This window comes from Phoenix dactylifera, unplaced genomic scaffold (assembly GCF_009389715.1).
Source record: "Phoenix dactylifera cultivar Barhee BC4 unplaced genomic scaffold, palm_55x_up_171113_PBpolish2nd_filt_p 000962F, whole genome shotgun sequence".
Taxonomy (NCBI): domain Eukaryota; kingdom Viridiplantae; phylum Streptophyta; class Magnoliopsida; order Arecales; family Arecaceae; genus Phoenix; species Phoenix dactylifera.
Window position 1 is genome coordinate 119,813 of NW_024068320.1, and position 23,166 is coordinate 142,978.

Consider the following 23,166-nt stretch of genomic DNA (forward strand, 5'->3'; position numbering starts at 1 on the left):
CATCAATGTGCCCCAAATTCTTAGCCCTGTGCAATACCCTACATATGGCTACGAGAGGGAGAGAGAAATTATACCATACACTACGTGCACTATATACACTATCCTAAGAAAGAGACGATGTGATTGGAGTTGTGCACGACTATATGGTGCATACAGTGTAGAATATAATATTTTTTTATGGCTAAAATTTTGGTCGACAGAATGGAGTCCATTATTCCCGTTTTGATATATGAGGGAGAACGAGCTTTTGTCCAATTTCCTATTATTACCTCTCTAATCATGCATCTGCTCCCATCTTTGTAAAACACCACTCAAGCTAGATCAAATTAAAGCCAAGAGGCTCCCTCATTCCATGAGGGATTTTATCAGCACTGGGCGCGCCATGCAGCTTCGCTAGAGGTGCAGCATATCCTGCATTTTCATGGATTTTCGATGCCAGAAAGTACAGATTGTCTTCTTATCCATGTGAATTTCAGACTCTTGAAATTGACGGAGAAGGTGGTGGCATACTGGCTAATTATTCTATGCTTCTCATGCTGCTTTTATAGGATGACTCAGTGCTTGTTAGTGTAGAATTTTTAATATAATACTCTACACATGGATTATCTTGAATAAATACTAATCCTCTCTGAACCTTCATTTTTTGTAAAACAAATCCATCATAATGCGATCTTTGCTATTTTTTCAAGTGGTGGTTGCTGCTCGATCCATATTGACCGGATGCTTGGCTTGTGAGTTGTGACTAAGAAACCAGTGAATGGAGCGACTAACCTAAAAGCTATATATATATATATATATATAAGAAGTGGAAGACCTCGCATATATACTACCGGAAGAGAATCACGGGCAAGGATGGTGATATATATATTCCACACGTTGGGCAGGGAGCTCGGGAACAATATTGGCGAGTAAAATTTGTTGCATGTGTTCCAAAAGCCCAAAAGAAAAAGCAATGGCTGGTGATTAAGGACCTCTTATTTTCTTACTTTGTTTTTCTGTCGAGGAGAAAAGGTTTAGATCGAAGAATATTATTTCTGCATTTTACTGCCGTTCTCTCAAAAAAGAATAACTTCAGCATCTCTTTCTACTTGCCAGGTGTCTTACCAATAGTGGTTTGGAGAGAGGAAGGTGCAAACGTCATATTTGAGTCCAGGCTCTAAATTAAATCACCCTGAAAGAAAATGCTTATTCTCCATTATTCTTCAGGTGAGTCGTTGGTGAGATGAAAGAAAGATGCTTATCTTCCTTGGTCATTTTCGATCTTATTCGTTGGATAAATCTTTAATGAGAACAAGATGCTTGCATGTCCCCTTTTCTTATCATGAGATCTTATTCTTTGGATCAATCTTTAATGAGACGAAGCAAAGATTCTTATGTCCTTTCTTCTCATGGAATCCTCTACTTGAGATCGATCTTTAATGAGATGAAAGGAAGATGCCCATATATATATATATATATATATATATATATATATATATGTGTGTGTGTGTGTGTGTGTGTGTGTGTGTGTGTGTGTGTGTATGTCATTATGCATGCATGCGCATACATGTGCACATATATATTAATTGTATTGACAAGAATTATTCCTTACCAACCATACGGCCTAAGAATTATAGAGCATCATGCAGACGAAAGGATTCTGGCATGTTTTGCAACTATTTTAAAAACTTTCCTTGCTGATGAGAATCACTTCTTACCAACTATAAGTTGAAATCACCACTTGTCCTAAAAGCTTAAGCTTATAAGATAAGGTAGATTTATTTATATATTTTATATTTTCTAACACTCTCTCTCACATGTGGGCCGGGCTTTTCTTAATGGGCAAGCCCAACATGTGAAATTTTTTAATAATAGGGTTAAAGATTGTGGAGACAGGGTTCGATTTCAGGACCTCTGCTCTGATACCAAGTTGAAATTACCACTTGTCCTAAAAGCTTAAGCTTATAGGATAAGGTAGATTTATTTATATATTTTATATTTTCTAACACTATATAGCCTAAGAATTATGGAACTGCATGGTGACTAAATTTTCTTCACATGATGCAATGGTTTAGGAGCTGATACCTTATTTGTAAATCTTTCCTCTCTACAATAGATGAATCATGTATGGCCTTTCATCTCAAACATCTAGCCTCATAATTCCTTGAATTTTAATTTCTACATGGCATCAAAATCATTTGCTTAAACAAGCCAACAATCCAAAGATTTTTTTTCTCTCTCCATGGCGGAAGAAACCTTTTCAAATGCCACCAATCCTATGATTGTGTCCAGCCCTTCCTTATCAAACCCGATCAATATTTTTGTCTCCAAAACTATTGAAGCCCAACTACAACTAAAACTCACAGCTATGAACTATCCATCGTAGCCTGCTCAATAGAATCATATCCCCTCCACCAATAAATGCTGTCAATTATAGGAAAAAGACCCTAAATCCAGCTTATCTTTATTGGCTTCATCAAGACAAGCTACTACTTCATGCAATAAAAGCCTTCACTTATGATTTAATCATGCCTCTCATAGCCTCTGCAAAGACCACGTGTGAAGCATGGGAGAAGCTAGCATGCCTCTTCGCAAATAAGACATATTCACATGTTATGAGTCTTTAGGAACATCTAATACTCACCCAGCATGATACTCGCTCAGTGGCTGAATACCCACAACTCATGAAGGGTATTAGTGATCAGCTTTGTTTTCCATTTTCTTATCCCATTAGGGTGTGTCAAAGGACTCATTGGCAGATAGAAAGAATAACAAGTCAAATAGCGATGATCCATAGGTGAGGGGATGTGCCACTAACGTTAGCGTAGTTGAAAAGATGGTGATCAAAGGAAGGACATGCCACCAAGGTGGTAGCCTAGTGGTACTGGGCAGCAATTCTAACCACAAGGTCCCAAGTTCGAATCGCTGCGGCGACGATTAAATTGTGGACCGGAGCTTACTACTTTGGCCACCACTTGGACTTGTGGTGTAGGACCGCTCTTGAACCGCTAGTAGCCGAGGTGGTGCCGGGTGTGACGTACTCACACGTGGGACTCGAGCCAGAGCTCAGAGGAGTAGCTGAGCCGGGCCCATGGGTGGGGAGGGTATGAGTAAAACCGGTCGGGGTGCCCAACACACGGCCATTTCTGCCCGCATCGAACATTCTCCTGGCGGGGCGGGGGCCCAGTTGGGGACTGCTACGCGGGGGTGGGCTTGTCCCTTCCTCCCCCCTACCCCTTTTTTTAAGCAAAAAAAAAAAAAAGGAAGGATACGAGAGTAGCGTGGGTCCAGATATCTTGACGTTTAAGAATTTTTGCAACCATCATGTCACCATCACACCACTCAGATATCTTGACGTTTAAGAATTTTTGCAACCATCATGTCACCATCACACCACTATTCGAAGAAAACAGACTTGGATAAGGATAGGAGTATAGCCTCGGCTACGATAACAGAAATTTAAGTTAATTTCTTGATTTATTATGGCTCTTAGCTAACATATTGGGCAAGAAAGGAACTCGCGCGTTTTAACTAGAAGAAGAGCCTGCAAGCCTAAGGAGAGCCTCTGCTCAACCGAGCCAGCTGATAGTCATAGAAGCCTCCTGAGTTTGTTGTCCAAACTTGCACCTTCTAGCTCTCAGTGATCCCTCCTTACTGCTTGCTATGCTGCCTTCTGCTTTCTTTTGTAACTACACGGTTCATGTAGGCAACTCCACCATGTAAACAGCCTTTCATTGGATAAACTCAGAGGAGCCGACTTACTTCCTCGACTACTCCTTACACCCATGTTTCCTGAAGAAATTAATTAAAATTATCAGAATATTATTTCATGGGATTCGATCCTCTCTAGTTTAGCATACTAGCAGGCGGTCCCGATCTTATGGGCCCGACAGCTTTATGCGCACGGCGGCGATTTTGGAGCATTGATTCCCGCATGATCGTGGCCGTCCAAGAGTTGGATGGCCTGACTTGGGAGACAGGACCTCTCCAGCCATCGTGCCGACCAGAGAACTGCATTCTCAAGTTGTTTATTTATTTATTTATTTATTTTATGTTCAATATTTTTTTAAGGGATTCAAAAATCATATTCTTTCCCTTCCCTTTAGGAGACTCCATACACTTTCATTGTACATGTGGAAAGTTAGTTATAAAAATAATACAATGGTCGCCCTATAGATAAGTATTTTGATAGCATCATGCATAACATATATATATATATATATATAATTATCATGCTAATTTAGCCCATCTTCATGCTTTCTTAACCCTTTTGAAAAAATAAAGAAGGGATACTTATCCAATTTAGATGAAAGATTGAAAATACGAGCATCAAAATTTACTTCATAATAATATTTATGATTTTTATAAATAGCAAAAAAAAAGAAAATATCAATATTGAGCATTTGAATGGTGTCGATGCTCATTAATATTTTATCATAAAAAAAACTGCCTCTGACATTTAAAGAACGGAAAAAATAAAAAGGGATCAACATTTGCGTGATACTAATATTGAAATAATTTGAAATATATAGTATAAAAATTTTTATTTTTTACATTAGATAGGATAACTGGATCATCGTAGTATCATGCTATTTTGATTTCAGAGGGTTGCCGACCTTCAACTGTTTTTTGTTTTACTTATTTGTTAATATTTAGTTATTCCATCGATGGATGTCCGTATCTAGGTTTCTTCTTTTTGCTATTTCATATATTAATCGAAAATCAAAACTTCAATTCATCCTTCTTTGCTACCTATATCTTGATTGTGAAAAATCATATTGCTCTCGTTTATTTAAATAAAGAATTGTTAGCACTCCCGTGAATCAAATTAATATCTTTTATCTTCATTCTGTCAAACACGGGCATGAGCCGGACTAACAAGAAACGTTTAATATAAGAAAAATCCTGCTTTCCTATCTAATAAACTTTTTTTTTCTGACATTTCTTGCTTCTCTCGACTCTCAATTACAAGCACAGATGGTTGGACCAACCAGATAGTTACACGTTCGCTGTCCAATTCCTTTCCATGAGGGTTTTTCTATTTTTTTTAATAAGAAGATCGTATTTATTTACTCCACTAATAACTAATAAGCAATCGCCTGCCGACCGGCGCGCCGCGAGTATTCAGCAAAGCCATCGATTTACATTTTTGTTAAAAAAAAGGTCAATTTACTTACGCGCGAAGAAACCACCGTCGGCTGTACCAAAAAAAAAGAAGAAAAGGAACCACTGTCTCGTCGTCATTGGACCATTGCAGCGAAAAGTAAAGGCCAGGGTCTTATTCCATTTCTTGATCGGAAGCCTGTATATATCGATCAACCAACGCCTGGAAATTGTTGTGTATTGGTCTTCGATCAAGTGATCAATTGCTCCTAGCGCCTTCATAATTTGTTTTGTCGGCAGGAGAACCCGGGTGGCGACATGTCTGACCACATCTCGGGCCGCGGCGGCAGGGTTGGCGGCGTCTTCGGACCCGGCGAGGAAGGCGGCGGCAGAGTCGGCGGCGTCGTCGGACCCGGCGAGGAAGGCAGCGGCCATATTGGAGGTATCTACCGTTCCAACGCCAGAGGGGGGGGCAACGTCGGCAGCATCTACCGTTCCAACGCCAGAGGGGGGGCAACGTTGGCGCCACCTACGCACCTGGCGCCGCCGGAGGCGGCAATACCGGCGCCACCTACGCACCTGGCGCCGCCGGAGGCGGCAATACCGGCGCCACCTACGCACCTGGCGCCGCAGGAGGCGGCAATATCGGCGCCATCTATGGACCTGGCGCAGGCGGCGGCAGCAGCATCGGCGCCATCTATGGACCTGGCGCAGGCGGCGGCAGCATCGGCGCTACGTATGGGCTGGGACCGGCGGGCGGAGGCAGCATCGGCGCTACCTATGGACTAGGCCCGGCGGGCGGAGGTAGCATCGGCGCTACCTATGGACTGGGCCCGGCGGGCGGAGGCAACGTCGGAGCCATCTATGAACTGGGCCCGGACGTCACCCATGGAGCGGGTGTGGGCGGCGGCGGCGGCGGCGGCAATGTTGGCGCCGTCTATGGATACGGTGAGGGCACAGGACGGGGCCGCAATGTCGTCGCTATCTACGGACCCGGCATGGGACAGGGCGGCACCGAACCTGGAGCAGGAGGGGGCAGCGGAGTTGGCAGCATCGACATACCTATAACGGATGCGGACGGCACCGACGAACACGGAACAGAAGGGGGCGGCGGCGGCTGGGGCGGCGTAAGTATAACGGTAGGGGGAGGCGCCGATGAAGCAGGCGCCCAAGGGGACGGTAGCGGTGGCGGCATCAACATACCGATAGCAAGAGGGGAACCCGGTAGGGAAGGGGGCAGCCGCGGTGGCGGCATCAACATACCGATAACAAGAGGGGAACCCCGTGTTGAAGGGGGCAGCCGCGGTGGCGGCATCGACGTACCTGTAATGGGAGGAGGCGACAACGAGGCAGGAGGGGGCAGCGACGTCGGCGGCGGTGGCGGCAGCCTTCGCGGCAATATAGGAGCCATCTACGAACCTGGTGCGAGGAGCAGCGGCGGCAACATCAACGAAATATTCATACCCCGCCCGGGTAGCCGCGGCAACGCTGGTATGTGATGTGACTGGAGACCAGATCGTCAGCAAAGCGAAGAACTATGAATCAGTCACGGAACGGCCTATTGTCTTGGTTCTCTGGGTTTGTGCGTGCCGGTGCCTTCACCTTACTTTGCTTGAACGAATAAACAAGGGCTTCTCTTAAAATGTAGGATTTGTTTCTCCACTCTTGATTTGCATTTACCCTTCAATTTTGGGTGGTTGGGTTGGTAAGGGAAAGGGAGGGGGGCAAGATCATCGAACAGAAATCTATCGATTTCGGGTGTCGACATCAGAGGAGAATCGAAGTGCAGCAGGTCGGTCTCGAGCAGTTAGCGTCTGGCAAGCCGCCAGCCAGTCGGCAGCTTGAGGGGCAGGAGAAAAGGGGGTCGTCGCTCCTCGATTTTTCGAATTTTATTATGCGTTTTTGTAGACGGTTTTATCATCAGTGATGCATTTTTTTTTTAAAGAAAATTAAAAACATTAAAGAGAGCTGTGGCCGGCTTAGGTCTCATTGGGCAAACTTTTTGGTGGAGCGGTAAATACTTTCTCATCTTTTAAAAATATTTTTTGGATAGAATAGAAATATTTGTTTAAAAAAAAAAAGAAAAGCTGGCGAAAGCTAAAATAGCTTCTTGGAAGAAACTCAAGAGCTTCTTTAAAAAAATACTTTTAGCATACATCGAAAAGTTATTTTGATTTATAAATTTTTTTATCAAAATATCCATGATAAAATATTATAATTATAGAAAATATTTTTTTATATTAAAAAATGTACAAAAATTCCGACAAAAAAAAGGAACCCAAAAATTAATTCCTAAAAATATTATATTAAGAAAATATTAATATATAATGATAATAATTATAATATTTTATACTTTTATAATCGTATTATACTATAAATATAATATAATATTATATTATCATAATATATTGATATGTTATGATATAGAATATCAAATTATATTATATTATTATGCTATAGTACATATAATATTATATTACTATATTATAATTTTGTCATACCAATATTTAATTAATATGTATTTAATTTGTTTATTAAATACATATTAAAGTGCCACAATACTTTAAAAATGTAGTTATCAAATAGTAAATGACATTTTATAAAAGTTCTACTTTACAAATTTCTATTTCAAAAAGTTTTATTTTTGAAAGCTCTGCTATTAACAGCTCTGCTAAATGGAGCTTTAGAGAGCTAACAGTTTTGGGCGTCAAACATGGACGATAGATTTGAAGCAGCTGACGAGAGCTGACCATACAATTGGTTGCTTATACAAATAATCTAGAAAATAGGTGTCCAAAAAAGAGGGTAGGAGAAACATAGGTATGTCTCTATCTCCGAGAGGGGTAGGGGGTGCTTTCTATCCATATTGGACATGTTCCTAGTGGGAGAGGGGGCCATGTAGGGTTGCCACGCGGGGAGCGGATGGTAGAGAATCGACCATGCCGGATGGTAGAGCGCTGTTCCAATCTGGGTCCAGGGAAACTACGAAACTAAATGGCAGAGCGGATGGTAGAGAATCTACCATGCCGGCCACTTGTGCCCTTTTCTTTTTTTTTTTCTTTTTTTTTTTTTTTTTTTGCTAGTACGGGTCGATCATACCCGGCATGAGCGGATAGACCCAATAAAGTCGAAAAATAAAATACCTCGAAGTGCCAAGGGCAACTCTCCATCACCAAGCCATAAAGTGCCTCCGAAGTGAGAAGCTACAAACGCAGCTATCCAATCCACCTACAGCATCGTTACCTTCACGATAAATATGCGTGCCCTTTTCTTTTCGACCTTCATTCTGTGCTGTCGTTCATGGGGACTGACATCGATCCCCTTCAAAAAAGCTCGATTCCATGCAATCAAATGCCAACCCCGCATTCCTGAAAAGACGGCTTCCCCAACCCCGATTCTTCTTCGTGGCCCTCTTTTACCCACCCGCAAATTGATTGCCACGTACACGAGCATTAATGCTAAAAAGGTGAGGTCAAGGTTCATCTCAAAAATTCGAATCCTGTAATTATCTTATCACTTTGAGTGACTTTACCCTACCTCTCACTAACCTTGGTTTTCAGCGGAAAAGAAAAAGGGAAGAAGAAGAAAGAAACCGCCTCCTTCCTATGTCCCAGTATACATGCTGGAACTAATGAACTATGCAATGTAGCATACTTCTTTGACAAATCTTTTACGTCATTATCTTCTTGTCTTTTATTTTCTTTCATTTTTTGATTGCTCTGTTCTTGGAGCACCGGGCCTTTTCCTTATCTAGTAGATCGAAAACCACTAGAAATTAAATCTATACCGATCCCAGTGGGAGTAACTAAGGAAAAGTGCACATTTTTATTTTTCATATAGAAAAACCTCAAAAAGAGATATTGGCCTAATTGTTATGATATTGATGTCACAGATTTGGAAAAGGAAAACCTCAAAAGATAAGGCTAACAAGGATAAGCTGCTTACATCTGGCCCATAATGATGACAGAAGCTTTGTGCATTGAAGCACCCTGATACACTAAGATGAAAAGGCCTCGCATCCGGACTCATCCACTATATGAAAATAATAGGATACAAATCTTCTTAATCATGACTAAAAACATGTAAAATCGAGAGATCAACCCTACCAATAGATGGATAACAAGCCACAAGCTACCAATAGATGGATTCAAATAATAAGAAGGTAGATAAACATAACTAACAATGATGGCTGGTAATTCTTGGGGAGAAAATATCTGTGAGATCACAATAGATCATCCCGAGTAGGTGAATTTGATGCTTACAAACCTGGCAATGCAACCTCTCTTTAAACAGAACAGGAGTACCTACCTCTCTAATGACTTCTCTCTTCCTCTAGCCACTTTCTTTCCCTTGCTTTCAGCTTTTCAAGTCTCCATTTGCTTCTCTTGATGGGCTAGAGAGAGATTTTAGAGACAGCAAAACGAAAGAGCATATGAAAACCATTAAAGCTAACCTAAAAAATGTGCCAAGCTCCAATCCTCTGAATGGACTGCTTTCGAACCTTGCTGTAAGAGTGACATACTAGCGATCGAATTGATAACCGACTGAGCGGTTTCTTAGCTTTCTTTTCCACTCTAACCTAGGTTCCCTTTCTCTGTTCTGATGCTGCAGTATCTTTACCTTGTAAATTTTCTGTACATATACTTCTGATTTAATAAATTTAAGTGGCCCTATGCTTTCCTTACACCTCAAAAAAAGATTTGTCATTTGACAAATACTAGAACTGAGATTTGGACTTCCATAATCCTGCAAAATCCCAAAAAAATGGCAGCAGTGCTCAAGTTCAAGTAAGATTAGGGATGGCAAAGACATGTTGACTGTTATCAATATACATAAGCATGGTAGATCGATCAGGATATCATTGTAGGATGGAGGTTGTATACTTATTAAAGTATAATTGCAAAGGCAAACTCTCCAGTTAGTTTCCAGAGGCATCATGATTGTAAGGGAACGGATTTTGGGGACTTTTGAGTTTGTGATTTGCAATGGGGTAGAGGGGTGTCTGATAGATGATGTTTGAAGGCTTGGAACGACAATTAAACCTAAGAATTTTGGTTACATATATGTTTCTCTTTCTAGTAAATTCACCCCTCATAAAAGCTGTATGTTAATTAATTATATATGTATTAAGTTTATTTCAAACAAAAAATGTCTATCAGTTTAATTGGTGAAGTTAGTAAAATTTATTATATTGATAAAAAAGCCTATATCCCATCTCTCTCTCTCGATTTTCAACCAGGCTTTCACTTGACCTAGTTCTTGAAAGGTTTGAGTTCAGCGTTTCATGCAAAAAAAACCATCGCTTAACCTAGTTCTTGAAAGCAGACTTGCCATTAGATCAAAACTGCTCCTGCAATATCTTTGAACAAGCTTTGATTGGCTGGTCTCACATTATGTAATAATACACATTTAGAGGTTAAGGTTTCCATAACACGGGAGGAAATCTTTTCATAAATACATCAAAAGGTTTTTATATTTTTTTTTACAATTACAAATCTGTGTGGAGGGCGAGTCCCTACCTAAATCAGCAAAATGGCACTCAGCAAACCAAAGCAAGATAACACAGCAAAAGAATAATTTCATGTCCCAATCAAAAACACCAGTGGAATCTACAATCATCTGAAACAAACATCACACAGGTCTAACTCCTTGGTAGCACCAACGGATTGGCTTAGCAAAGAGAGTCTATTGTTTTGCTCAACTCCTCCAGTTTTTTCATTCTTAGTCGTTCACTTTCGCTTACCAGCTGCTCAGACATCAAGCATATATACGAGTGAATGAACACAGACATCAATTTAGATGACTGAAGACTCTATACATGAAAAATTCACCTCTGAGATCACCATATTACTGATAGAAAAAGAAAAAAGTAGTCACCTCCATTAATTTATTGATCAATTGAGCCTTCTCCTTGTTCTTCTCATTGAATGCCTCAAGAGCTTCTTTGTACTCCTTTTCCTATATGAATAAGAGCATCCAGGTCCTGATTCTGTTAAGCTCGATGGTCTTAAGTGCAGAAACATATGGATTGATGAATAAATTATGTCACTCGTTTTAGTTCATCCTACATGTTATAACTATGTAACCCACCTTTTTCAGGCAGCTTTGTCCAAGAGGCTTTAGTTCACGGTTGACTGCATCGATTTTTTTGCGTACAGCTGCAACTTCCTTCCTTCTCGGATCTGCCATCGCTTCAAGTTCCTATAACCAGAAACGCGTGATGATTATTTAAATGTAGAAACATTAGTCTTATGGGTAGATTATGCATCAACAAATTAAACTCTTTTTCACAAAATAACTTGGAATCGAAGACTTTTCTGAAGTCATAGTATTATTAGCATGCCAGTTCGGTATGTGATTGGTGCTAGAATATGGGGAAATTTTTTACAAATCCGATTTGCTACTACAGACAGAAGGTCAGATACTTCATCCTGATCATATTGTTCTAAAAATCTAAGTTGATGATCTGATTGGCAAACTAATGCTAAGAAAGAAAGCCTGTAAGCAAATGATCAACCTAAATACTAGATTTTAAGTGCCACCATTTTCGATGTTATATCTTGCAACCTGTTGGTTGTTCAACTTACTTCCCGGATCTCTGCCAAGCGCTTGGTTTCTTCTTCCACCTTTCCCAGTTGAGCAAACACCTTCTCTCTGACCTCCATTTTCTTCCTCTCAATCTGTTCCTCCTTTGCTCGGAATTCGGAGAGAGCCGACCTTGATGTCTCCTCCTCTTCTCGTTCTTCCTTCATTGGGCTGTTTCTGAAACTGTGGTTCCTGGTACGCAGAATGTGGTGCTGCTGCTCCGTTGTCTGCATTGGACTCTGCATCTCTTCCTCTACCAAAAGTTCCAAAGCTCTCCTCCTTTCCTCAGAATCCTATAAACTTCTGTTCTCTATTTTCTGCCCCTTCGTGTAGACTGGTTAATTTCTTTTCTCCTGCTGGATGGGTTTCTAAGCAAGGAAACCTTTTCAATGGTGTCAAGCGAGTCAGTTTCTTGTGATGTACATATATAAAAGATAAGGCTTCAAGAGAGACATTGCAACTATTATTTGTGGATGTGGAATTAAAATTTAGGTAATCGATCCAGTATAAGTTAATAATTTTCTAAGATGGCTATTTTCATAAGTTGGTACGTTGGCTACATCCTAAGTTGGTAAGAACACTTTCGGTTTTTGTCTCGAGGGAATGGCTCCTTTCCGGATTAAAAACACTTTGGATTTGGTCATAGATTTTCTTATGCTTACGACCTTTAATTTATATTATAATCCTATTGGTTTTCGCCCCCTTTTTTTAAAATATCGTGGGAGTATGGCACTTTTTTTATTGGGAGGATTAAAGGAGCATTGGGTAGATGCCATGTCCATGTGAAAAGGGTCCTTAGAGTTGAAGCTTTGACGTGGAGTAGGAAGGAAGTGGGCTCACCTGAACTGGGGAAAAGAGAGCCGTAGGGGCCAAGACAAAGATGAGTGATGCTATGCATCAGCTACCTTTGATAACTAATGACTGGCTTCCAAGATGATATCACATGATATCACTCCTTATCCTTTTTCTCTCCCTCCTTTCCCATTTTACTTCGAGCATATATCCCCTTCTACTTTGCTTTGCTAGCTTTGCTTGTATCATAGGTTTTCCATTAAGAACTCGTCTCGGGTTTTTGACATTTATTTTTATCCTCTCTCTCATGCTGACTTTTTTTTAAAAAAAATTTGAGTCCTGTTTTGGTATATAATTTTCTTTGAACCGTTCATAGAATGAAGGATTCAGCTTTATAGCTAGATTTTACTTGTGGTAGCCTAACGGACCTCCTATAGTAATCTAAAAGTATCCAATTTCGAGTATTGGATATATTGCAATATCTTTTAAAACTAAAATTGTTTTTGCCAGTGTGCTGAGTCGATAAAGGAAAAAAAAAAAATTCTTTCTCGGTATATACGCCTTCTTTCATCCATGGAAATAGACACCGGAAACATCTATTATTCTGTCCCATAGCATAAAAAACTAAAAATAGATAAAAACCAGCTATCGCATATGCGGAACACCAGTCATAGCCTCCATGCATGCTATCATAGTTGTCCATGTCCAGTTCATCCTTTTACTTTGAAAAATCGATCATTGCTTTCCATCCATATATACGAACTTTTCTGAAGATGAATTTTAAACTTGAATTTTGAAAATATTATTTAATTATGACAACAGTTCAAACACAGGTAATGCCCATATGATGGTTACATCTGCAGGGGGTTGGAAATTATTAATTATAACTAGGTGGTGGCAAAATTGACTTGACCCGAAGCCCCAACCTGATCACACCCTTTAACTTGGATGCACCTATGGTAATGCATCAAATGATTTGAGTTCATATTGGCGAGAGTCAAGCTTTTGGACCCAAGTACGTACGTGTTATGGCTTCGAACTGACTTGGTTCAGGAGATTAGGGTTGTGTTTGGACTGAGACCGTACAAGTCAAGTTGAATCATGATGCTGTGTAAAAATTCTATGAAGTGTTGGCTTGCGTTTAACTATTTGTTTAATTTATATTGGAAATGAGTCATTGAGAGTTCCAATGATTGAACAGTTGGGTTGGACAGGGATTTAGATGTTATGGATCGAATGCGTCAAATTGGCTTGTGATAGCCGACCCGTGAATGGATTTGGGTCAGGAGATCTTGACCTAATATCAGGTTTGTTCGAGTATGGGTCAAGCTTTCGCATGTTGTTTTCTTGACTTGACCTTTACCCAACCTGACATAACCCATTAGCAACCCTTGATTTAAATTTGATAATGTGCTTTGTGAAAAATGGAAGACCCTCTCATCTTTCCTATCCATTCTCTTGTTGACTAGGTTTTAATGTGACGACATTATGAAAAGTAGAGCAAGGATGGAAACATAGAATGATAGCAAGGTAATGAGTTTGAATTGGGTACTAGAGTACTAATTTATCAAAGCAATTATCTTGGCTCATCAGATCGGCCAATGGATCGAACTCCTTCTGTCTTCTAGAGGAGCAATGAAGTGAGACACTTCCCCCGGTTCATGGTTCCACTATCATCTTGCCATTAGATGGGAATACACTGTGCTTTCATTCCACAGAGCTCGGCAATGACAACAGCAAAGAACCACACCACAAAGCAAGATGCTACCATGGTACGTCTCTCTCTCTCTCTCTCTCTCTCTCTCTCTCTCTCTCTCTCTCTCTGTGTGTGTGCGTGCGTGCGTGCGAGTGGGTGGGTAGCTTTTGCACGCTGAATACCAACCCACTGGGCCAGTATTTATGCCATAGCCATGAGTATATATTCCACTGCTATCAGGGGCTATGAATGGCAGCACAAACATGTGGACAGCTTGTTCCCCTTGTGGGGACTTGATTGCTCTTCGACCATACTGCTTTCTTCACTCTAAGACAGACGATAAAATGCTGGTTGATATCATGAGCAGCATCACTCTAGTTACAACCTCACGATTCCGTGGATTTGGAAATCGAGCATCACGCGCCCAGGGTTCCATGCATCTGCCTGCTGCTTGGCACTTACAGTCGAAGCAAGGTTTTTTATTGATGCCCGACTAGTTCGGCAGCATCATTTTATATTTTTTTTTTCTTTTTGGATGAAAAGCAGCAAGCATGCCATCCGAACAGAAGTTCTAGCTGTTTTTCAATTTGGAAGTTCAATTATTATGAACCCGGATTCATATGAATGTTTTGATAGGTTTTGGCCATATTCACATCAAAGGGAAATGCTCGAGCAACAATATCTGTGCTGAAATTTTAGCTAGACTTGCCACATCATCCCATTTCGCCATGCATATCAGACGGCTAGGCTCTACTTGGTATACCTCGACGCCATGCCGAAGTTTCAGACGCTTATGGCAGTGCTTCTACCTAAAGTTGCAATAAGGTTTTTATTGGAAATATAATGCCTAGGAACTGCTATATATTTATTTTATAAAAATATTATAAATAAATAATCTATTAGAATAAAATCAAAAAATTAAAAATAACTTGTCTAGATCGAGACGTATGATATACATTGCTCTAAGAACGTGATATGCCCCCTACGTGCAGGTCTGCGGCGATCTCGTCCCCAAGGTACAACAACTCGGCTCAGCCCAATCCCCTAATGAGCACGATCGCTGTAGAGGCTTGACTCGATCGACTTCTTCATATGCTCAGAAAATAAAAAAAAAATAAAACGTAGAAAGTTGAAAGCGAAAAAACTTTATTCTCAAGAGATAGAGTACCAGTGAAAAAGAGAGAGATCAGATTGTTTTTTGATTAATCTCGGAGGAGTCTATTTATAAACTATATTCGGAAGATCGAAGAGACGCGATGGTTTCGAAGATATGTAATGTTTTGGAAACACCGTATTATTTCGGAAACCAAAGTTCTTTTTAGAAGAGTTACAACTCTTCTTAAAAAGACATGCGTCTCAAAAAAAAGTATTTTAAATAATTTAAAACAACTAAAATTTAGCAGATAAAAAAAATTAAATTTTTTTATAATTAATATCCTTTCAAAAACAAGTTGGCCTTGAAGCAGCATACAAAAAGGAGTTGTTCCGAGAAAAATGAAACTTTTTTATAGTTTTTTGCTTGTTTATTTGCTAATAGAGGGTTCATTCTAAATCAGTAGCAAGTAATAATCAGTAATTTAGAAATAATGAATCAGGTGCAAATAAGTGGATTTCATCAACTTAGTGGTTAGCTAGCTTATCCAAATTGGGCTGCATTCAGTGGTAGGATGATCCTTTAACTCCGTCTGCTTTACCTTAATGTCAGTCATCACCTATGAACCAAAAGAAATTATGAATCAGGTTCAAAAAAGTGGATTTCATCAACTTAGTGGTCAGCTACCTTATCCAAATTGGGCTGCATTCGGTGGCAGGATGATCCTCTACCTCCATCTGCTTTACCTTAATGTCAGTCATCACCCATGAACCAAAAGAAGTGATTGACATGAGGGAAAATGCAGATGAGGGAATCCTGCATTCTCATGTAACCATATTTTTAATAAATTAACTACTCCCAACCACTGAAGTAGTACCTCTGCTACTTTGTAATGATACATGGTTATTGCTGGTTGTTGCTGATGCATTTGTTGTTATTGCTGATCATATAGACTTGATGTTATTGGCCATCAAGTTTATCATCGTGCTCAATGGTTTTTCTTTATTTCAAATTATTGTGGTTTTAGAGATGGGGTTTGGAGCTGGAATTACTAATGTGAAGACTTGGAATTGGGCCCGTTCTAGGGCCCAACAAACTGAAGTCGGCAAGGGGTGCCGACTTCAGCTGGGTCATCGTGGGGGTGACCACGATGACCACGCCGGCCGAACGGCCAGCGAAATCACCGCACCACCCCCTCTTCCCTCTTCCCCTCTCTCCCTCTCTCCCTCTCTCTCTCTCTCTCTCCCTTTCTCACTTCTCTGAGAGCCCCAATCCTTTCCCATTTCATTTTTTTTCCTCCTCATTTTTCCCTCTTCTAGAGACGGTCGCCGGAGCCGTAGTCGTCGCCGGAGCCGCCATCGCCGCCGGGGATTCATCGTCGACGACCGGAGGTGAGGAAGACAACCATCTATTTGTTTTTTTTTGGAATTAAAGGGGGGGAGGATTGAGTGATGTTACCGGTTGCACTTCCCCTGTTTCGGGGAAGATTTGTGAGATCCGGCCGGCCGACGGTGGCCGGCCGGGGTCAATCCGGCCGAAATGGGTTCGGCCGGAGGTGGCGAACGGGGGCCGGGCTTCCCAGCCTCGAGCTCCCTCTCCTTCCTCCCTTTCTTCCTCTCCTTCTTCTCTTCTTCTTCTCGTCCTTCCGCCGCCTGTGACAGCAGAGTGGCCGGCGGCGGCTGGCCGAGCGCCGCCGCCGAGGGCCACGGTCGGCCGCCGAGGGCCGACCGGAACCACCAGCCACCCTCCTCCCTTCTCCTTCTTCTTCTTCTTCTTCTTCTTCTTCTTCTTCTTCTCTTCCTTCTTCTTCTTCTCTTTCTTTTTCTTCTTCTTTATTCGACCTGGGTTTGTCCTTGCTTTGATTTTCGTGCCTCAAGTGGGGATCAGACCATGAACTGGTTTAGATTATGAACCGATTCCACCTAATCATTGTATTGGGTTTGATCTGGATCTGAGTGAATAGGTTTGGGTTATGGTTTGGATCTGAGTCAGAAATTGGGGTTAGTCTGACTTGAGTGTAATCTGGTTCGTCAAGATTTAATCTAATCTGGTCTGATCAGACCTGGTTTGGGTTGGGCTAGGGACCTGTTTTTGGGCTGAGTTGGGCCTGATTGGATCTGTGGGCTGGGTTGGTTTGGGCCCGAGATCTGATCTGGACCTGTAATCTGGTTTGGTTCAGTTGGGCCTAATCTGTGTTGGGCCACAATTGGTTTTGGGTTAAAGGATTCTGATTTTTGGGATTTAGTCTATTTATTCTTAAGGTCTATGCTTGATTTTGGGGACCCATTCTTGGATCTTTGAACTTAGAAATTTAAGGAGTTGGAATTAGTTTAAATTATGTTTCTAAACTAATTAAATAATTAATATTTATGTTTAACCAGGGGTTCGTGATATCTGTGGCAGAAATTTTTAAGCGAACCCAGGTAGGTGACCTATTGCTTTAAAGTAGAATTTTAACATGTATCTTGCATATGTTGATTTATTGATTTATTATTGGCATTATTGTTAGATTTAGAATTAAATATTTAATTTCATAAATTGTTATGTGCTTTACTGTTGGGAGTATGATTATGACTTTGATATAGAAAGTTGATTTATTGATTTTTAAAATCCGCGTGACTATAGTCTAGGCCCCGCCAATGGGATGATACGTTGGCCCTGTCGACTTGTACTGAGGAACTAGTTCCGACACCGCGACCACCGGTGATAGAATAGTGGCGGCACAGGGGTGCATTTTGCTCTTCGGAGCGGCTCAGTGGAGCGTGAGTTTGGCACCAGGGGGTGCGGCACAGTGGTGTGTTGGCTCAGTGGAGCGGCTCTTCGGAGAGTTGTATTGGCACTTCGGTGTAACCATGCCACTGGGTGATGTGGCCATAGTCATGCGGTTGAGTTATTTTGAGTCTCGGATCGAGTTTACGGATTATCGTGTGGATTTTTGGATTCATGAGTTTAGTTGCTTTTTATATGCATGACGACATGTTATATGATGACTTTACTGCATTATGTTGTCTACTGAGCTGTTAGCTCATTCCTACTATTTACATTTTTTACAGGTGATAATATGTGACTATGGGGATTACGGGGTGGAGTGATCATGATGTAGTTAGCTAGTGGATATTGACTTTCTCTTTTGACTTATGTATATATGGACATTTGATTTGAAAACTGGAATTTATTTTTAATTAGTTATTGATAGTTGATCTGATTTATCGGCCTTGCGTGCCTGCGGGGTCCGCCCTGTAGGTGTGCGGCGTCTGCTCGCGCTCCGGGCCCCGGGTTCGAGGCGTGACAGATTTATTGGTATCAGAGCATAGGTTAAAGATCACTAGGGACATTAAAACAAAATCATAATAAATATAATAATAAATAATAATAAATAAATAAATAAATAAAAAACTTAGGAATATAGGGACACATGTGAAGAAATGAGAGTGGGGTAAAAAATCTTATGGGTCGGTGAATCTAACACTAATGATGTGTATTCGGAAAAAAAAAAACAAACAAAAAAAACAAACAAAAAAAAAACTTAGGAATATAGGGACACATGTAAAGAAATGAGAGTGGGGTAGAAAATCTTATGGGTGGATGGATCCAACACTAATGATGTGTTATTCAAAAAAAAAAAAAGGGAATATAGGGACACATGTGAAGAAATGATAGTGGGGTAGAAAATTTTACAGTGGATGGATCTAACCCTGATGTTGTGTTATTTGTGTATGTATCAGCATGCCGCCCCGCCGTGCACGTGTGGCACCTCGCCGCCTGATCGAGACTATCGGGAGTGATCCAGCCACTTCTCATCCGACTGAGAGAGTCCAGGAGGATGAGGCTGATCAGACAGTACTAGATGGACCAGATCATGGCCAGGAGAGCAGGATGGGAGGTCCGACCCAGGTGATGGAGCTGATCAGAGAGGTTGTTGGGTTAGTTCGACAGCAGAGGGGACCACAGCAGCTATTTCCCTCTGCTAGTTCTTCAGATCAGGGGAGGAGTATAGCAGAGTTCAGGAAGTTAGCTCCTCCGGCCTTCAAGGGAACTACCGATCCCCAAGAGGCCGAATGTTGGATAGATGAGATGGAGAAGGCCTTCAGGGCCATGGGTTGTACTGAGGAGGAGAAGATCAGATTTGCCACCTATATGCTTCAGGACCGGGCTCATCATTGGTGGGAGTCTGTAGAGAGGACCATGATGCAGGATGTAGGATCTGTGACCTGGCCGGGATTCCGCATGGCCTTCTACTCCAAGTTTTCCCTTCCAGTCGTATCAGGGAGCTGGAGAGGGAGTTTCTGAGCCTCTCTCAGGGGAGTATGACTGTGGAGGACTATGAGGCTGAGTTTGATCGGTTGTCCCGTTTTGCACCATCTTTTGTCCAAGACCCTAAATCTAGGATGAGTAGATTTGAGGAAGGACTGAGGCCTCGCCTGCGTCAGGGTTTAGCTGCTGTTCACTCGACTGATTATGATGACCTAGTTGACAGAGCTAAAATATGGAGATCATCTGGAAGGAGACACAGGATGCTCAGAAAGGGAAGTCGAAGAGGACCAGGGACTTTGATTCTGACGGTGAGCGGCATCTGCGCCGACCTATGCAGTTCCGTCCAGGAGCAGGGCAACGAGTTCCATATGGGAGGACTGCACCGGATCGCAGGGGGATATCAGGAGTGTGCTTCAGGTGTGGCCAGACTGGACATAGAGCTGTTGAGTGTCGTCAGACACGGCCTAGTATTGGAGCATGTTTCGGGTGTGGTCAGCAGGGCCACCGGATAGCTGAGTGCCCTCAGACTCAGACTGTTTCTGGAGTTTGCTTCGGGTGTGGTCAGCCGGGGCACAGGATTTCCAGTTGTCCTCGTACTAGATCTGCGCAGAGGCCACCGAGTTCTGTAGCTCCTCAACGACAGACTTCCTTCACTCCAGTACAGGCTACCCAGTCAGCTGTCCCCAGGCAGCAAAGGGGAGGAGGATCTCGTACCCAGGGACGAGTTTATGCACTGACCCAGCAGGATGCTCAGGCATCCAACACTGTAGTGACAGGTACACTGTTGGTATCTTCCACTTATGCTTATGTGTTATTTGATTCTGATGCTACGCATTCTTTTATCTCATCTTCATATATGCATAAGTGCGATTTACACTACTCTTCCTTAGAGAGGAAATTATGCATTAGTACTCCAGCTGGGGGTACGATGACAGTTAGTCAGATCTGCATTTCCTGCCCAGTACTAGTTGAGGGTAGAGATTTGAGAGCTAATTTGATTGTTATGAATCTGCATGATTTTGATGTAATCTTGGGTATGGATTGGTTGGCTGCATGCCACGCTACCATAGACTGTTTTCTGAAGAGGGTGACCTTCCGGATCCCGGATATTGATGAGTTCAGTTTTATGGGTGATGACTGGGGTGTCTCTTCCAAGGTAGTGTCTGCTATGCATGGCATAAGATCTCTTAGAAAGGAGTTTCCCATCTTTATGGCCACAATTGCAGATTCTGGACAGTCTAAACAGAGAATTGAGGATATACCAGTAGTCAGTGAGTACCCTGATGTCTTTCCTGATGATCTGCCAGGCTTACCTCCTGATAGAGATGTCGAGTTTGCTATTGATATTATCCCTGGTACTGCACCTTTGTCTAAAGCTCCTTATAGAATGGCCCCTGCTAAACTAAAGGAGCTGAAGGACCAATTACAGGAGCTATTGGATCTAGGTTTCATTCGACCTAGTGTCTCTCCTTTGGGTGCTCCAGTATTATTTGTCAGAAAGAAAGATGGTAGCATGAGATTGTGTATTGATTACCGGGAAATCAATAAAGTGACTATTAAGAATAGGTACCCTCTACCCCGGATTGATGATTTATTTGACCAGCTTCAGGGTGCTCAAGTATTTTCCAAGATTGATCTTCGATCTGGATATCATCAGCTGAGGATAAAGGAGTCTGACATAGCCAAGACTGCCTTCCGTACCAGATATGGACACTATGAGTTTCTTGTGATGCCTTTTGGTTTGACTAATGCACCAGCAGCATTTATGGACCTGATGAACAGAGTGTTTAAGCCTTTTCTGGATAAATTTGTGATAGTATTTATTGATGATATTCTGATATATTCAAGGAGTCAGGCAGAGCATGAGCACCACTTAAAGATTGTTTTGGAGACTCTGAGGCAGAATCAGTTGTATGGTAAATTAAAGAAATGTGAATTTTGGTTGGACAGGGTGATGTTTTTGGGGCATGTTATCTCTAAGGATTATGATCTATCTATCCATTATCATCCTGGGAAGGCAAATGTGGTAGCGGATGCTCTAAGTAGAAAATCTTCAGGAAATGTTGCAGCTTTGATTACTACCCAGAGAAATATCCTGGAGGATCTGAGGAGGGCAGAAATAGAGGTATATCTGCAGGATGCTACCTTGAAGTTGGCAAACTTGCGAGTCCAGCCTACACTCATTGACAGAATTAAGACAGCGCAAGTGGATGACTCTCGGCTTCAGAAGATCAAGAAAGATGTTGAGTCTGAATCTCAGCCTGATTTTCATATACATGAGGATGGCTCATTGAGGTTCATTGGCAGAGTTTGTGTTCCAGATGATCCTAGTCTGAAGAAGGAAATTATGGAGGAGGCTCACAGTACGGGATATACAGTGCATCCTGGTAGTACAAAAATGTATAGGAATCTGAAAGTTGTGTTCTGGTGGAACAATATGAAGAGAGAGATTGTCCAGTTTGTATCTCAATGCTTAACTTGTCAGTAAGTTAAGATTGAGCATTAGAGACCAGCTGGTATGCTTCAGCCCCTACCGATCCCAGAGTGGAAGTGGGAGCATATCACTATGGATTTTGTGTCAGGGTTACCTCGTACCCTCAGAGGTAATGATTTAGTCTGGGTGATTGTAGACAGATTAACCAAATCAGCACATTTCCTAGCATTTAAGACTGGGATGACACTAGAGAGATTTGCAGAGTTGTACATTGAGCAGATCGTGCGGCTGCATGGAGTTCCAATATCTATAGTGTCTGACAGAGACTCCCGATTTGTGGCTCATTTCTGGGGCAGTTTGCACAAAGCTTTGGGAACCACTCTTAGCTTCAGTACAGCTTTTCATCCACAGACAGATGGGCAGTCCGAGAGGACCATTCAAATTCTAGAGGATATGCTGAGAGCCTGTTCTATTGATATGAGAGGTTCTTGGGATCATCATTTGTCGTTGGTAGAGTTTGCTTATAACAATAGCTACCAGGCAAGTATTCAGATGGCTCCTTATGAGGCATTGTATGGTAGGAAGTGTAGATCACCTATCTGTTGGGATGATGTGGGGGAGAGGAAAATTCTGGGTCCAGAGATTATTCAGCAGACAGTGGAGAAGGTTCAGCTGATCAGAGAACGACTTCGGGCAGCTCAAAGCAGACAGAATAGTTATGCTGATATCAGGAGGCGGGATCTGGAATTCCAAATCGGAGATCATGTTTTTCTCATAGTGTCCCCTTCTAAAGGGGTAATGCGATTTGGAGTTCGGGGTAAGCTCAGCCCGAGATATGTGGGACCATTCGAGATTCTCGAGAGAGTTGGAGCTGTTGCATATAAGCTGGCACTTCCACCTGCCTTATCGGGGGTTCATTCTGTTTTTCATGTCTCTATGTTGAGGAGGTATATTGCTGATCCCAGTCATGTGATTGAAGTGGCACCTTTGCAGCTCCGCGCAGATCTTTCTTATGTTGAGCAGCCTATCCGTATAGTGGATAGGAAGGACCAAGTTTTGAGGAGGCGCACGATTTCTTATGTAAAGGTGCAGTGGAGCAATCACAGTGAGAGAGAAGCTACTTGGGAGCTGGAGGAGGAGATGAGAGAGAAGTTTCCTGCCTTGTTCTCGGATTGAGGTATGTTTTAATTTCGAGGACGAATTTTTTTTTTTAGTTGGTTAGAGTGTGAA

At 41.9% G+C, this 23,166-nt stretch overlaps 2 protein-coding genes across 3 annotated transcripts; both read right to left on the reverse strand.

The window, feature by feature from the left end:
- Positions 1 to 5,102: 5,102 nt before the first annotated feature.
- On the reverse strand, positions 5,103 to 8,448 carry LOC120107691. Its single transcript, XM_039121081.1, has 3 exons — positions 8,326 to 8,448; positions 6,399 to 6,617; positions 5,103 to 6,338 (listed from the first exon to the last, which is right to left on the reverse strand). Exons 1-3 carry the CDS (start codon positions 8,446 to 8,448, stop codon positions 5,868 to 5,870), a joined length of 813 nt encoding a protein of 270 aa, XP_038977009.1. The 3' UTR covers positions 5,103 to 5,867.
- Positions 8,449 to 10,509: 2,061 nt separating this feature from the next.
- LOC103703063 (vicilin-like seed storage protein At2g18540) lies at positions 10,510 to 12,101 on the reverse strand. 2 transcript variants are annotated; one of them, XM_008785760.3, is made up of 4 exons: positions 11,670 to 12,100; positions 11,173 to 11,283; positions 10,960 to 11,040; positions 10,510 to 10,828 (listed from the first exon to the last, which is right to left on the reverse strand). In XM_008785760.3, exons 1-4 carry the CDS (start codon positions 11,910 to 11,912, stop codon positions 10,754 to 10,756), a joined length of 510 nt encoding a protein of 169 aa, XP_008783982.1. In that variant the 5' UTR covers positions 11,913 to 12,100; the 3' UTR covers positions 10,510 to 10,753. The 2 variants fall into 2 exon arrangements, 1 of the variants encoding a protein (XP_008783982.1); XR_005509369.1 differs by having other exon boundaries at positions 10,641 to 10,828; positions 10,960 to 11,071; positions 11,670 to 12,101.
- Positions 12,102 to 23,166: the final 11,065 nt, after the last annotated feature.

Bases quoted from the DNA above. Each gene is read 5' to 3' on its own strand.
- LOC120107691 (XM_039121081.1), bottom strand. From the start codon at position 8,448: ATGCGGGGTTGGCATTTGATTGCATGGAATCGAGCTTTTTTGAAGGGG. The intron at 6,618-8,325 runs GTAACGATGCTG...ACTGATTCATAG, and splicing joins CACGCATATTTATCGTGAAG to TTCTTCGCTTTGCTGACGAT. The intron at 6,339-6,398 runs GATGCCGCCACC...TATCGGTATGTT, and splicing joins CCTCCCATTACAGGTACGTC to GATGCCGCCACCGCGGCTGC.
- LOC103703063 (XM_008785760.3), bottom strand. From the start codon at position 11,912: ATGCAGAGTCCAATGCAGACAACGGAGCAGCAGCACCACATTCTGCGT. The intron at 11,284-11,669 runs GTAAGTTGAACA...TTCTGGTTATAG, and splicing joins GCTTGGCAGAGATCCGGGAA to GAACTTGAAGCGATGGCAGA. The intron at 10,829-10,959 runs GTGACTACTTTT...ATGTCTGAGCAG, and splicing joins TGATCAATAAATTAATGGAG to CTGGTAAGCGAAAGTGAACG.